Source organism: Dama dama, chromosome 13 (assembly GCF_033118175.1).
Source record: "Dama dama isolate Ldn47 chromosome 13, ASM3311817v1, whole genome shotgun sequence".
Lineage (NCBI taxonomy): Eukaryota > Metazoa > Chordata > Mammalia > Artiodactyla > Cervidae > Dama > Dama dama.
Window position 1 is genome coordinate 43,045,156 of NC_083693.1, and position 14,598 is coordinate 43,059,753.

A 14,598-nucleotide genomic window follows, 5' to 3' on the forward strand; every position below is an offset into this window, starting at 1 on the left:
GCATTCTATCTATCATATCCAATCCCTTGAATCTACTTGTCACTTCCACTGTAAAATCTTAAGAGATTTGATTTAGGTCATATGTGAATGACCTAGTGGTTTTCCCTACTTTGTTCAACTTAAGTCTGAATTTTGCAATAAGGAGTTCATGATCTGAGCCACAGTCAGCTCCTGGTCTTGTTTTTGCTGACTGTATAGAGCTTCTCATCTTCAGCTACAAAGAATATAATCAGTCTGATTTCATCATTGACCATCTGGTGATAGCAATGTGTAGAGCCATCTCTTGTGTTGTTGGAAGAGGATACTTGCTGGGACCACTGCGTTCTCTTGACAAAACTCTGCTAGCCTTTGCCCTGCTTCATTTTGTAATCCAAGGTCAAACTTGCCTGTTACTCCAAGTATCTCTTGACTTCCTACTTTGCATTCCTGTCCCCATGATAAAAAGTATATCTTTTTTTTTTTGGTGTTAGTTCCAGAAGGTCTTGTAGGTCTTCATAGAATCATTCAACTTCAGCTACTTTGGCATTAGTGGCTGGGGCATAGACTTGGATTTCTGTGATATTGAATGGTTTGCCTTGGAAACAAACAGACATAATTCTGTTATTTTTGAGATTGAACTGAAGTACTGCATTTTGGACTCTTTTGTTGATTATGAGGACTACTCCATTTCTTCTAAGGGATTCTTGCCCACAGGAGTAGATTTAATGGTCATCTGAATTAAATTTACCCATTTGTTCCATATTAGTTCACTGATTCTTAAAATGTCGATGTTCACTCTTGCCATCTCCTGTTTGACCACTTCCAATTTACCTTGATTCATGGGCCTAACATTCCAGCTTCCTATGCAATATTCTTTACAGCATCAGACTTTACTTCCATCACAAGTCACAGCCATACTGGGCATTGTTTTCACTTTGGCTCAACCTCTTCATTCTTTCTGGATCTGTTTCTCTCCTCTTCTCCAGTAACATATTGGGCACCAGCTGATCTGGGGAGTTCATCTTTCAGTATCATATCTTTTTGCCATTTCATACTGTTCATAGGGTTCTCATGGCAAGAATACTGAAATGGTTTGCCATTCCCTTCTCCAGTGGACCATGTTTTGTCAGAACTCTCCACCATGACCCACCCGTTTTGGGTGGCCCCACATGGCATGGCTCATAGTTTCATTGAGTTAAACAAGTCTGTGATCCAAGTGATTAGTTTGGTTAGTTTGAAAGGGTACCTTTCATCCTGTCCTTTTAGTCATAGTTGGTCTCTGGGCCAAGATTCCCTGCTGGTCAACTGGGGCCTTCTGAGTTAGAAAGGGCTCCTGTCCTTAGTAGGACTGAAAAGCACATTTTTCATTTATCAATACAAATGCCGGTGGATCACCTACTAAGTGCTGGGCATTGTGATTGTACAGTGGTAGAGTTGACACAACATGGGTTCTACTGTCTGAACCCATTCAGGATAAAAACTCTCAACAAAGTTGGTATAGAGGAAACATATCTCAGCAAAATACAGGCTGTTTATGACAGATCCACACTGGGCTTCCCTTGTGGCTGAGACAGTAAACATCTGCCTGCAGTACAGGAGACCCAGGTTCAATCCCTGGGTCAGGAAGATCCTCTGGAGAAGGGAATGGTTACCACTCCAGTAATCTTGCCTGGAGAATCCCATGGACCAAGGAGCCCAATGGGCTACAGTTCATGGGGTTCCAAAGAGTTGGAGATGACTGAATGACTAACACTTTGACTTTCCATGACAGACCCACCACTTACATCACATTCATCAGTGAAAAGCTGAAAGCTTTTCCCCTAAGATTAGGAACAAAGCAGAAATGCCCCCACTCACCATTTCTATTAAACACTGTTGGAAGTGCTAGTCTCAACAATCAGACATGAAAAAGAAATAAAAGGCATCCATTTGGAATGAAAGAAAAAAAACAGTCACTATTTCCAGATGACACAATATTATATATAGAAAACTTGAATATCTCTACCAAAAAAATGATTAGAATAAATAAAGTCAATAGTTCCAAGATACAAGGTTAATATATGGAAATCTATTGTTTTAATTTGTATATACACTAGTAGTGAACTCTCAGAAAAAGAAAAAAATACCACTTACAATCCAATCAAAGTTTATAGAATAACTATGAATAAATTTACCCATGAAGGTATTATACTCTAAAATCTGTAAATCACTGATCGAAGGAATCTGAAGACAATACCAATAAATGGAAAGATATTGCACGTTCAGGGATTGAAAAAACTATTATTACTAAAATGAGTAAACTACTCAAAGCAGCCTACAGTTAAGGCAATCTGTATAAAAACACCCATGACATTTTTCAGAACTAGAACAAAAAGTCCCACAAATAATTCATCTGGAACAACAAAAGATCCCATATAGCCAAAGCAATGTTGAGGAAGAAGAATAAAGATGGGGATATCATGCTTTCTGAGGCTCCCCTGGTAGCTCAAATGGTAAAGATCTGCCTACAGTGCAAGAGTCAGGGGTTCTATCCTTGGGTCAAGAAGCTCCCCTGGAGAATGGAATAGCCATCCCTCCAGTATTCTTGCCTGGAAAACTACAGGGACAGAGAAGCCTGGCGGGCTACCATCCATGGGGTTGCAAAGAGGCAGACACAACTGACCAGCTAGCACTTTCACTTCTTTTCATCATGCTCCCTCAATTCAGACTACACTATAAAGCTACTGTAATCAAAATGGTATGAAACTGGCACAAAAACAGACACATAGATCAATGGAACAGGACAGAGGGCCGAGAAGTGAACCCACATACATAAGGTCAATTTATATCACAAAGGAGGCAAGATACATACAATAGAGGAAAGACAGGCTCTTTGATAAGTCATTTTGGCAAAACAGGACAGCTATACATAAAGGAATAAAATTAGAACATTTTCTCACACCATACACGAAGATAAATTTATAAACAACCAGAAATGATTAAATTCGTAGAATGAAACACAAGCAGTATACTCTTTGGTCAGGACTTAGCAATAGTTTTTTGGCTATATCTCCTCAGGCAAGGGAAACAAGCAAAAAGAAGCAAATGGGACCTAATCAAACTTCCAAGCTTTTGCACAGCAATGAAATCATTAACAAAACAAAAGAGAAAATTGCTAAATAGGTAAAAGTATTTACAAATGATACGTCTCATAAGTGGCTAATATTTAAAATATATAAAGAAGTCATACAACTCAATATTAAAAAAGAAAATAACCCAACTGAAAAATAGTCAGAGCACAGGGAATTATATTCAGTACCCTGTGATAAACCATAATGGAAAAGGATATATATGAATAACTGAATCACTTTTCTGTACAGCAGAAATTAACACAGCATGTAAGTCACCTATATTTAAATAAAAGCAATTTTTTAAATGGGTAGATCATCTGAATAGACATTCTCCCAAAGAAGACATGAAGATGGCCAACAGGTACATGAAAACATGTTCAGTTCAGTTCAGCCACTAAGTCGTGTCCGAGTCTTTGTGACCCCATGAACCGAAGCATGCCAGGCCTCCCTGTCCATCATCAACTCCCAGAGTCCACCCAAACCCATGTCCATCGAGTCGGTGATGCCATCCAACGATCTCATCCTCTGTCGTCCCCATCTCCTCCTGCCCTCAATCTTTCCCAGCATCAGGGTCTTTTCCAAGGAGTCAGCTCTTCTCATCAGGTGGCCAAAGTATTGGAGTTTCAGCTTCAACATCAGTCCCTCCGAATAATACCCAAGACTGAATCTCCTTTAGGATGGACTGGTTGGATCTCCTTGTACTCCAAGGGACTCTCAAGAGTCTTCTCCAACACCACAGGTCAAAAGCATCAATTCTTCGGCACTCAGCTTTCTTTATAGTCCAACTCCCACATCCCTACATGACCACTGGAAAAACCATAGCCTTGACTAGATGGACCTTTGTTGGCAAAGTAATGTTTCTGCTTTTTAATATGCTGTCTAGGTTGGTCATAACTTTCCTCCCCAGGAGCAAGCGTCTTTTAATTTCATGGCTGCAATCACCATCTGCAGTGATTTTGGAGCCCAGAAAAATAAAGTCAGCAACTATATCCATTGTTTCCCCATCTATTTCCCATGAAGTGATGGGACCAGAGGCCATGATCTTAGTTTTCTGAATGTTGAGCTTTAAGCCAACTTTTTCACTCTCCTCTTTTACTTTCATCAAGAGGCTCTTTAGTTCTTCCCCACTTTCTGCCATAAGGGTGGTGTTATCTGCATATCTGAGGTTGTTGATATTTCTCCTGGCAGTCTTGATTTCAGCTTGTGCTTCCTCCAGCCCACCATTTCTCATGATGTACTCTGCATAGAAGTTAAATAAGCAGGGTGACAATATACAGCCTTGATGTATTCCTTTTCCTATTTGGAACCAGTCTGTTGTTCCATGTCCAGTTCTACCTGTTGCTTCCTGACCTGCATACAGGCTTCTCAAGAGGCAGGTCAGGTGGTCTGGTATTCCCATCTCTTTCAGAATTTTCCACAGTTTACTATGATCCACACAGTCAAAGGCTTTGGCATAGTCAATAAAACAGAAATAGATGTTTTTCTGGAACTCTCTTGCTTTTTTGATGATCCAGTGATTGTTGCAATTTGATCTCTGGTTCCTCTGCCTTTTCTAAAACCAGCTTGTACATCTGGAAGTTCACGGTTCACGTATTGCTGAAGCCTGGCTTGGATAAGTTTAAGCATCACTTTACTAGTGTGTGAGATGAGTGCAATTGTGTGGTAGTTTGAGCCTTCTTTGGCATTGCCTTTCTTTGGGATTAGAATGAAAACTGACCTTTTCTAGTCCTGTGGCCACTGCTGAGTTTTCCAAATTTGTTGGCATATTGAGTACAGCACTTTCACAGCATCATCTTTCAGGATTTGAAATAGCTCAACTTGAATTCCATCACCTCCACTAGCTTTGTTTGTAGTGATGCTTCCTAAGGCCCACTTGACTTCACATTCCAGGATGTCTGGCTCTGGTGAGTGATCATACCACCATGATTATCTGGGTCATGAAGATCTTTTTTGTACAGTTCTTCTGTGTATTCTTGCCACCTCTTCTTAATATCTTCTGCATCTGTTAGGTCCCTACCAATTCTGTCCTTTATTGAGCCCATCTTTGCATGGAATGTTCACCAGCCCAGGTGGGATGCATGAGACAAGTGCTCGGGCCTGGTGCACTGGGAAGACCCAGAGGAATCGGGTGGAGACGGAGGTGGGAGGGGGTATGGGGATGGGGAATACATGTAACTCCATGGCTGATTCATGTCAATGTATGACAAAACCCACTGAAATGTTGTGAAGCAATTAGCCTCCAACTAATAAAAAAAATAAAAATAAAAAAGAAATAAACTGGGGCAGCCCTAGGGAAAAAAAAAAAAAGAAATGTTCCCTTGGTATCTCTAATTTTCTTGACGAGATCTCTAGTCTTTCCCATTCTATTGTTTTCCTCTATTTCTTTGCATTGATCACTGAGGAAGGCTTTCTTATTTCTCAAAGATGTTCAACATCACCCATTATGAGGTATTAGGTTGGTGAAAAAATAATTGCAACTTCAAACTGAATTTTAAATCATTATAACTAGGCTCAAACACTTCTTTACTAATCAAAATAGGAACCATTACTATCAACACATTTTTGCCAACAAGAAATAAGTTTATTTATTTCTGTAAAGTAAAAATCCATGTTCTAGATTGACCAACTCTCAGAAAGTATTTTCTACCTCCTGCTGGTTGTGGAAGTGCTTTCTCTGCAAAAAGTTGTCGAGATGCTTGAAGAACTGGTAATCGGTTAGCAAGAGGTCAGGTGAAAATATTGGATGAGGCAACACTTTGCAGCCCTATTCATTCAACATTGGAAGAGGTGGTTGTGTGATGTGTGATTGGGCATTGTCACGCAGAAGAATTGGGCACATTCTGTTGACCAGTGCTGGCTGCAGGCATCACAGTTTTTGGTGCACCTCGTTATTTGCTGAACACACTTCTCAGACATAATGGTTTCACTTGGATTCAGAAAGCTATAGTGGATCAGATGGGTGGCAGACTACCAAACAGTGAGCATGACCCCTTTTTTGGTGCAAGTTTGGCTTTGGGAAGTGCTTTTGAGCTTCTTCTCAGTCCCACCACTGAGCTGGTGGTCACCACTGTCATATAAAACCCACGTTTTGTCGCATGTCACAATCCTATCTAGAAATGGTGCATTGTTGTTGCTTAGAGTAAGAGAAGATGACACTTCAAAATGATGATCTTTTTGATTTGAGATCAGCTCATGAGGCAACCACTCGAGCTTTTTCACATTTCCACTTTGCTCCAAAGGCCAAACGACCATAGAATGGTCGATGCTGAATTCACAGCGACTTCTCGTGTTGTAAGAGGATCACCTTTGATGATGCTCTCATTTGGTATTTGTCAACTTCCAATGGCCATCCACTGCGCCCCTCATCCTCAAGGCTCTCGTCTCCTTTGCAAGGCTTCTTGAACCACTACTGCACTGTCTGTTCATTAGCAGTCCTGGGCCAAATGCGTGGTTGATGTTGCAAGTTGTCTTTGCTGCTTTACAATCCATTTTGAACTGGAATAAGAAAATCGATCAATGTGCTTTTTGTGTAACATCATTTTCCTAGTCTGAAATAAAAATAAACCAACAGCAAGTAACAAGTCATTAGCAAAAAAACATAAAGCAAGGAATGTGCATTAAAATGACGTATGACATAACCATATTAAAGAATGCATTCCAATATCAAACAGCAAAATGCAAAAACCGCAATTACTTTTGCACCAACCTAATAAATGCACATCAAAATCACAATATTACCTCACACATCTTAGAAGAACTGCTGTCAAAAAGATAACAAATGACAAGTGTTAACAGGATGCGTTGAAAAGAAAAAGCCAGTATACTGTTAGGAATATAAATTAGTCCAGCCTCTAGAGAAAACAGTACCAAAGTTCCTCAAGTACTTAAAAATAGAATTACCATAAAGTAAAGCAAAGTCGCTCAGTCGTGTCTGACTCTTTGCGACCCCACGGACAGTAGCTGACCAGGCTCTGCTGTCCATGGGATTTTCCAGGCAAGAGTACTGGAGTGGGTTGCCATTTCCTTCTCCAGTGTATCTTCCCAACCCAGGGATCAAACCTGGGTCTCCATCATTGCAGACAGATGCTTTACCGTCTGAGTTAGAATTACCATAGGTTCAACAATTCCACACCTGGGTATATATCCAAAGTAAACAAAAGCACTAATTCAATAAGTCATTAATATATGCACCCCAATGTTCAAAGAAGCATTATTTACAAAAGCCAAGCTATGGAATCAAGGTCAGCATCCATTAACAGATGAATGGATAGAGAAGGGGTGGCATATATATACACACAATAATATATACTCAGCCATAAGAAAATGAAATTTCTCCATTTTGAAATAACATGAATGGACCTGGAAAGTATTAAGTTTAGTGAAATCAGACAGAGAAGGCTAACTACTATACATTTTCACTTATATGTGGAATCTAAAATATAAAAGAGTTAAACAAATGTAACAAAATAGAAACAGACTCATAGATACAGAGAACAAATTAGTGGTTACCAGAGGGGGGTGGGTGGTGACAGAGGCAAGATAGTCGAAGAGGATTAAGAGGTACAAACCAGTAGGTATAAAATAAATAAGATACATGGATTTAATGTACAGCACTGGGAATGTAGTCAATACTATATAATAACTTCGTATGGAGTGTAAACTATAAAAATATGGAATACTATACTGTACACCAGAAACAAATACTGTGAGTTACTATACTTTAATTTTTCAAAAGTGACTAAATGGAAAAGAATTTATATCAATTTCTTACATCGATTATTGACTATTTAAGGCAAAATAGTATTTAAGGCATATAGCGGTGAAATGTATGACAAAGATAACTCAAAATGTGAGAAGGAAGACAAGTGAAAATATACCATTACGAGGTCCACATATGAGTGAAAAAAAAAAAAGTGGAAGTATTAGTTGCTCAGTCCTGTCTGATTCTTTGCAGCCCCATAGACTGTTGCTGCCAGGCTCCTCTATCCATGGGATTTCCCAGACAAGAATACTGGAGTGGGTAGCCATTCCCTTCCCCAGGGGATCTTCCCAACCCAGGGGTCAAACCCAGGTCTCCAGGATTACAGGCAGATTCTTTACCATATGAGCCACAGGGGAAGCTGAAGGCATATGCTTCAGTGTAACAGCTAAAATAATCATAGATATATAACAGAAAGCCAATAAAGAAGCCAAAATGATATATAACACTATAGAGCAGAAAAGCAGGGCAGAAGAACAGAGAGTAAATCACACTGTGTTCCAGAAAGAACGTTCATAGTTTTTAGCTCTGATAGGCTAACCTTCTCCCTTATTATACATTTTTCATTTGGACAAAATTTCCCTAGTGATTCTTTCATGTTTATTTTCCACATAAATTTTAGAAATTGTCTAGAACTTGTGGAACACTAAGAGAAAAACTTCAATAGGTTTCTTAAAAAAATCACATTTATATGTTATTTTTATAATCATATTCATATATTAACTTGGGAGAATCAGTACATTTTTGGTGTAGATCCATTGTATTCGAGAACTAAGAATATCTTGCTGCTTCTGAAGACTCTTCTTGTGCTTTTCAGAAGCAGTTTAACATTTTGCCTGAATAGGTTTTTCACAATTCTGCTTAAGTTTTTCCTCAGCCTCATACCTATATTTGAGGTATGCCCACCTCACCCTATTTGTCCTGCTCTGATAAATCCCACCTGATTGCCCAGACCCCCGAGAAGGCCCATACTGTAACAGATTTTCTTTTCAATTATATCTTAAAACAGGTTATTATTATATATGTGAAAGGTACAGATTTCCTTTTAAATTGGAAACAATCTCAAGCTCATAGACAAGTTGCAATTGCAATGCAAAAATTTTTCTTCTCCAGAACCGTTTGCTAGTATAAGTTACTGAAACAGCACTCCATTGCTTCTCAAATACTATAGAATGCAATTCCTATAAACAAGGACATATGTAGCCACCATCCAAACTTCAGACCCAGGAAATTAACACTGATGCCACAATTATCATCTAATCCTCAGTGAAAAACCTAGCTCAGTAGCCTTAATAAGTTGACTTATCTGATTAGCATCTGCAGAGATATATATAAGTGATCTCTCACCCATCATCCCCAAGTTCATCCCCTGATCCCCACACCCCAGGATCTGGTGACGCACATTAGGTAGCCCCTTCCTATCAATGCCCACCTCACCCTATTTGTCCTGCTCTGCTAAACCCCACCTGATTGCCCAGACCCCCGAGAAGGCCCATAAATCCCCCTTGATCAGAAACTACCCATCCCTTGTGTGAACACCCTCCTTACCTCACGTGGACATTGAATCTCCGCCTCACATGTATTCTGTTACCTGATCCAGGATGTCCAATGCAGGGTGTAGGGTGAGACGTGTGTCCACACAGGAGAGAGGCCAGGTGTGGACACATTCTCACCCCATGTGGGCTTGGCTTGGACACCATCCATGCCCTGGTTAACTGTGCTCCCTTGCCAGAATCCATATTAGCAGTGGGCTTTGTTTCTTAATCAAAGGTTTCATTGCTTTAGAAGAGACTTGAGATCAAGGTGTTTAGGCCCCATGATGTTTTCAATCATATGACTCTCTCCACCTTTTCCATTATTGAGACATGACCAGGATAATTTGGTTAGCAAATTGTAAGGGACATCAGAAGGCCACTCTCTGGGTAGAGGTGGGGGAATTCTGCTTTGCCTCCCTGGCATCCATTCTCACTTCACGTGGAACTCCCATCCCACAGGCTCTTCTTCCTTGACTGCAAGATCCCTGCTGGGAGATGAAATCTAGGGCCCTTCCTTTTTAATCTGCTGGGAGCTCTTGATTGCCTCAAACAGAGGGATATGGTAGAATAGATGCCATGGGATATCAAAATTTAGGTAATTAAAAGAGCCCAGCTTGTGCCTGGCTTATTTCTAGGCAGATGCTTATTTGGGAGAAAGACAACAACATGTTGTGTGTGAGGGAGAATGACAATCCCAGAAACAGAGGTGACTTGAGGTGCCTCGTGGAGAGAAACCAACACGCCCAGTGAGCAGCCAGCACCATCCACTGGGCATGTGTGAGCGAGACATCAAGTAATTCAGCATCCAGGCTTCAAACCTCCCTGATACCAAGAGGAGTAGAGGAGTGCTATCCACACTGTATCCTGAGCAACATGCAGGTTCATGGGGAAAACAATGTTGCTGTTTTTAAAAAAAAAACTCAATCTTTAATAACTGTTTAATAACTCTTCAGCATCACTCTTACACACCATCCTGTATATCTCACACCATGGTTCTCACCAACCTTGTTTGACCCTGACGGTTTTGTCTCCTCCACCAGAAGTGAGAGATCTTATCTCCAAATTTCTCATACAAAGAGGCCTCAATACACAATCACCCTGGTGATGAAAGAGAACCACAGAAATGAAGACTTCTATGTCATGAATCTCTCATCATGGGACCCAGAATGCTGGGGCTCAAAGATCTGGTATTTGTTGATACAACGTCTCACTACTTCTACTTGTAGTGATTTTCTTGTTTCCTGCTGAGTGATGGAACTAAGCCAAGAGCTGACAGGAGCTTCTGTAGTTACCACAGAGTACACACTCCACTCAGACCCCAGGACCTAATCAGACAGAGGTGTGAGATTTCAGAGAAATCTCAAATGAGAAAAGCCACAACTTGGGGAGGAGACACTGGTTAAAAGACCAGAGGGAAGTAGCAGCCACTCAGATCTGGGCAGCTTTCCTGCAGAGATGGTCCTGCTCCTGCTCCTGGCGGCCCTTCTTCTGTCCCCCACTGAGGAGGCAGGTAAGTAACGGTCCCACCCTCAGAGGCCCAGTCCCTCCCCACATGGACAGACCTGCTCAGATGCTACACTCATGCACACCCTCGTTCTGGCCCATCTTCAGCAACTTTTCTAACTCAGGTCAAAGACGAACAAATATGGACCCATCTCCCCTCCCCAGCCTTGGCTCCATGAGCACAGTGGGTAGGCTGGTGTCTTTCTTTCAGGGAAAATCATCGGGGGCCATGAGGCCAAGCCTCACTCCCGTCCCTACATGGCATATCTTCAAATACACACTGCAGAGAACATGTTCTGTGGGGGTTTCCTCGTGCGTGAGGACTTCGTGCTGACAGCAGCTCACTGCCTGGGAAGGTGAGGAGCCGTGTCCGGGTCCCCATCCCTCTGTTGAGCCCTCCCAGGGAACCCTCTTCTCAGGGGCTGCAGACCTAGGCCACCAGGTGAGGTAAGAAGCTCTTTGGAGGACAGGTGAGCTTTGGTAAGAGAGGGACAGGTCAATGCCACTGACGCATGGAGAGAGGGTCTGATCCAACATAATATGGAAGAAAGCCAATGTTGCACCCTGGAGCCCAGAGTGCACATGTGAAAAATTCACTTTTTCCTAGACACAGACAAACTTGTGAGGACTGCACACCCTCCGTGGACCCAGGAACTACTACCCTGCCCAGGCTGAAGGAAGCAGACAGCACAGAGATGCTCAGCTCCAGGGCCCATCACCTAGAATTCTCCCCTCCCTAAGTCCCGCCCTGTCCCAAGCCTTCCTTCAGGTTCCTGGCCTATGTCTCCTGTGACTCCCTTTCCCTCTCTGCTCTCTGTGCAGCTCAATCAGCGTCACCCTGGGGGCACATAACATCAAGAAGCAGGAGAGGACCCAGCAGATCATCACAGTGAGAAGAGCCATCCCGCACCCACGCTATAATGACAAGACTTGGACCAACGACATCATGTTACTGCAGGTGGGACACTGACCCCAGGACACTTCCTTCCTGGGTTCTGCATCCCCCATGACCTCATTCCAGACCCTCCTCCTGTATGACCCCTTCTGTGGTCCCAGGGCTGTGAAGAAGGCAAGCCCATGACTGTCCTGCAGTCTCTGTGGGCCATCAGTAGGTAAGAATGCCTTTCCTCTGCTTTCAGCTGAAAAGGAAAGCGAAAGTGACCACCGCTGTGAGCCCCATCAGTCTACCCAGGGACTGGGATACGGTGAATCCAGGCATGCTATGCAGTGTGGCTGGCTGGGGGCGACTTGACGTGGATATGTCCCACCCAAATAAACTACAGGAGGTACAGCTTGAAGTCCAAAGGGCCGAGAAATGCACATCTCGCTACAAATATTACAGAACCACCACCCAGATATGTGCAGGGGACCCAGGAAAGAGGAAGAGTTCCTTTAAGGTGAGATCCCCCGTACTATCCATGGAAAGCCTCAGTCTTTGGGTCCGGGGCCGTGGGAACGAGCTCTGTCCTCTGTCCCCAGCCTGTCCTCCGGTCCTGTCTCTGTCTGCTGTCCCTGGGGGATGGACATTGCCTCAAAGTCCCACATGGACAGAGGCTTCCTGTGGGAGGAGGCGGATTGTCAGGGCCAGATTGAAACCTCAGGACCAACAAGAGCCTTATATCAGCCAGGGCCCCTAACAGAGACCACCCACCCCAGGGTGGCAGGGAGAACAGACCTGAAGAAGGTGAGCTCAGTCCTTGCCCTCTCTGCCCACAGGGTGACTCCGGGGGCCCACTTGTGTGTAATGGTGTGGCCCAAGGCATTGTGTCCTATGGAACAAAGGATGGGTCACCTCCACAGGTCTTCACCAGAATCTCAAGCTTTCTGCCTTGGATCCAAACAACAATGAAACAGTACGAACTTCAGGGACCAGACTGAGGTTTCTCCAAGGACTGATCTGTCCATTTTCCCTGGGATGGAGGCACTGGGCAAATTGGTTTGAAGTTAGGCTGCCTGAAACTTAATAAACTTCCATCTCTTGAGCAGAAATCATGGATTCCTCCTTTACTTACCTAAACACATTCATTCAGCACCTGCCGTGTCTGACCTGTTTATAGTTCTGATCTGTTACTGGCTTCCGCCTCCAAGACACCACCCTGTTCCAACTCTGGAATTAAAACTCCTGCTGCACTGACAGCCAGCTCCCTCCGGTCACATGTCCCCAGTGGCAGCTGCCCTCCAGACTGCCCGTGAGCTCCATCAGAGAAGGAAACCCCTCTCAGGAACACACGACCCTATTCTTGACAACCCTCGTGTCTCATCCATATGCCTTCTTCCTCGTCCACACCTACTCCCCTCCCCCCATCCCAGTGCCCTGGGGGAAAACAAGAGGATCCAGATTTGGAAGGAAGGCCACATGAGGTTAAGGGTTGAGGCAGGGGGGCACTTGTCCACCCTAACAGAAATGGGGGATTTACAAAGGTGTAGCTCACCCCATGCAGTGTTCCCTCCCTGTGTCAGAGAGGCAGAGCTCAGAAGCCTGAGAAAATTTCAGCAGGCCCTCAGTATTCCTAGGCCCAGCTTGAGTGCCTGTCACAGCCCTGCCTTGGAGTCCTGGGCCCAGGGCTCTGTGCAGCCTCTGGTGTCCTGAGGGCACATCCTCCTTCAGCCCCAAGTGACCTTCAGGGAGCTCTTCCACCTTGGGCTGAGCCAGCGGCTCCCCACCTTCATCATTCCCACCTGTGTTTGTGTATAAATCTATTTATCTCCAAAGGAAACTCACTATAAAGAAAATTATTGGTTTCAAGGTATCCAAAAGTTTCAGAGTATCTATAGCCTATAGTTATTGGGTACATTTCTTCCTGTATTTTTTTTTTTTTTTTTACCAGTTTCTGAAGTTTTGATACAAGGTTCAGAAAAGCAACCTCAGTTTTAAGACATGCAGCTTAGAGAGGGCTTAAGAGAAGTGGTTTGCTGAACATTTGAATGGAGAGTGGGCTTCAACTATTGCACAATGGGTTCTGGGTAGAAAGTAACACGTATTCATCAAAAAATATTCCTCATAAATGGAACATATTCAACATGGTATGTGCAAGTGTGCTAAGTTACTTCAGTTGTGTCCGATTCTTTGTGACCCTATGGACTGTCGCCCTCCAGGCTCCTCTGCCCATTCATCACAGAAAGACAACTAAATACAGAACATACGAGTAGGAAAAGTAAACTAAGCGCAGTTCCACCACCCCCGGGTCATCAGCATTAATGCTTAAGCATATTTCCTTCCACTGTTTTTGTATTTATTCATAAGATGCTCTTGCTTCAACTCACATGGGACTGGGTTGTTTAGAGCTCCTCATGCCATCCTTTCCATTCCTCTTTCTTCTGTCCTCATATTGGTGAGAGTGTTGGGGTCATCTGCTTGTTTAGGATGACCTGGCCCAGAGACATCTGAGAGGTGGCTCTCTGGACTCGGGACAGAGAATATTAGTGGGGAGTAAGTATTAGATGACTGGCATTTGTTTTCCCTTCACCAGTCACCAGCATTTCGGGAGAGGACACCCCTCCTGAAAATCAAAAACACACTGATTCGGGTGGGACAGCCCCCAACTGTGCTTGAGGGTTGCTGGATACCTCAGCACAATTCAATCATGACCCTCATTGCCGAAGGACCCAGTGATGGTTTTATTCTGGTTCAGTGAATATCAAGTTCAGGACTTTCGTTCAGAATTTTGGGATAAGAAAGGCTCTCTTTTTTACAGAAAACTTATATTTAAAC

At 43.2% G+C, this 14,598-nt stretch overlaps 1 protein-coding gene across 2 annotated transcripts; it reads left to right on the forward strand.

The window, feature by feature from the left end:
- Positions 1 to 10,780: 10,780 nt before the first annotated feature.
- LOC133068417 (mast cell protease 1A-like) lies at positions 10,781 to 12,875 on the forward strand. Of its 2 annotated transcripts, none has more exons than XM_061159650.1 (5): positions 10,781 to 10,893; positions 11,098 to 11,242; positions 11,709 to 11,844; positions 12,026 to 12,283; positions 12,603 to 12,875. In XM_061159650.1, the coding sequence occupies exons 1-5, from the start codon at positions 10,839 to 10,841 to the stop codon at positions 12,762 to 12,764; spliced, it is 756 nt and encodes a 251-aa protein (XP_061015633.1). In that variant the 5' UTR covers positions 10,781 to 10,838; the 3' UTR covers positions 12,765 to 12,875. The 2 variants fall into 2 exon arrangements, with proteins under 2 accessions (XP_061015633.1, XP_061015634.1); XM_061159651.1 differs by having other exon boundaries at positions 12,687 to 12,875.
- The last annotated feature ends 1,723 nt before the right edge of the window (positions 12,876 to 14,598 follow it).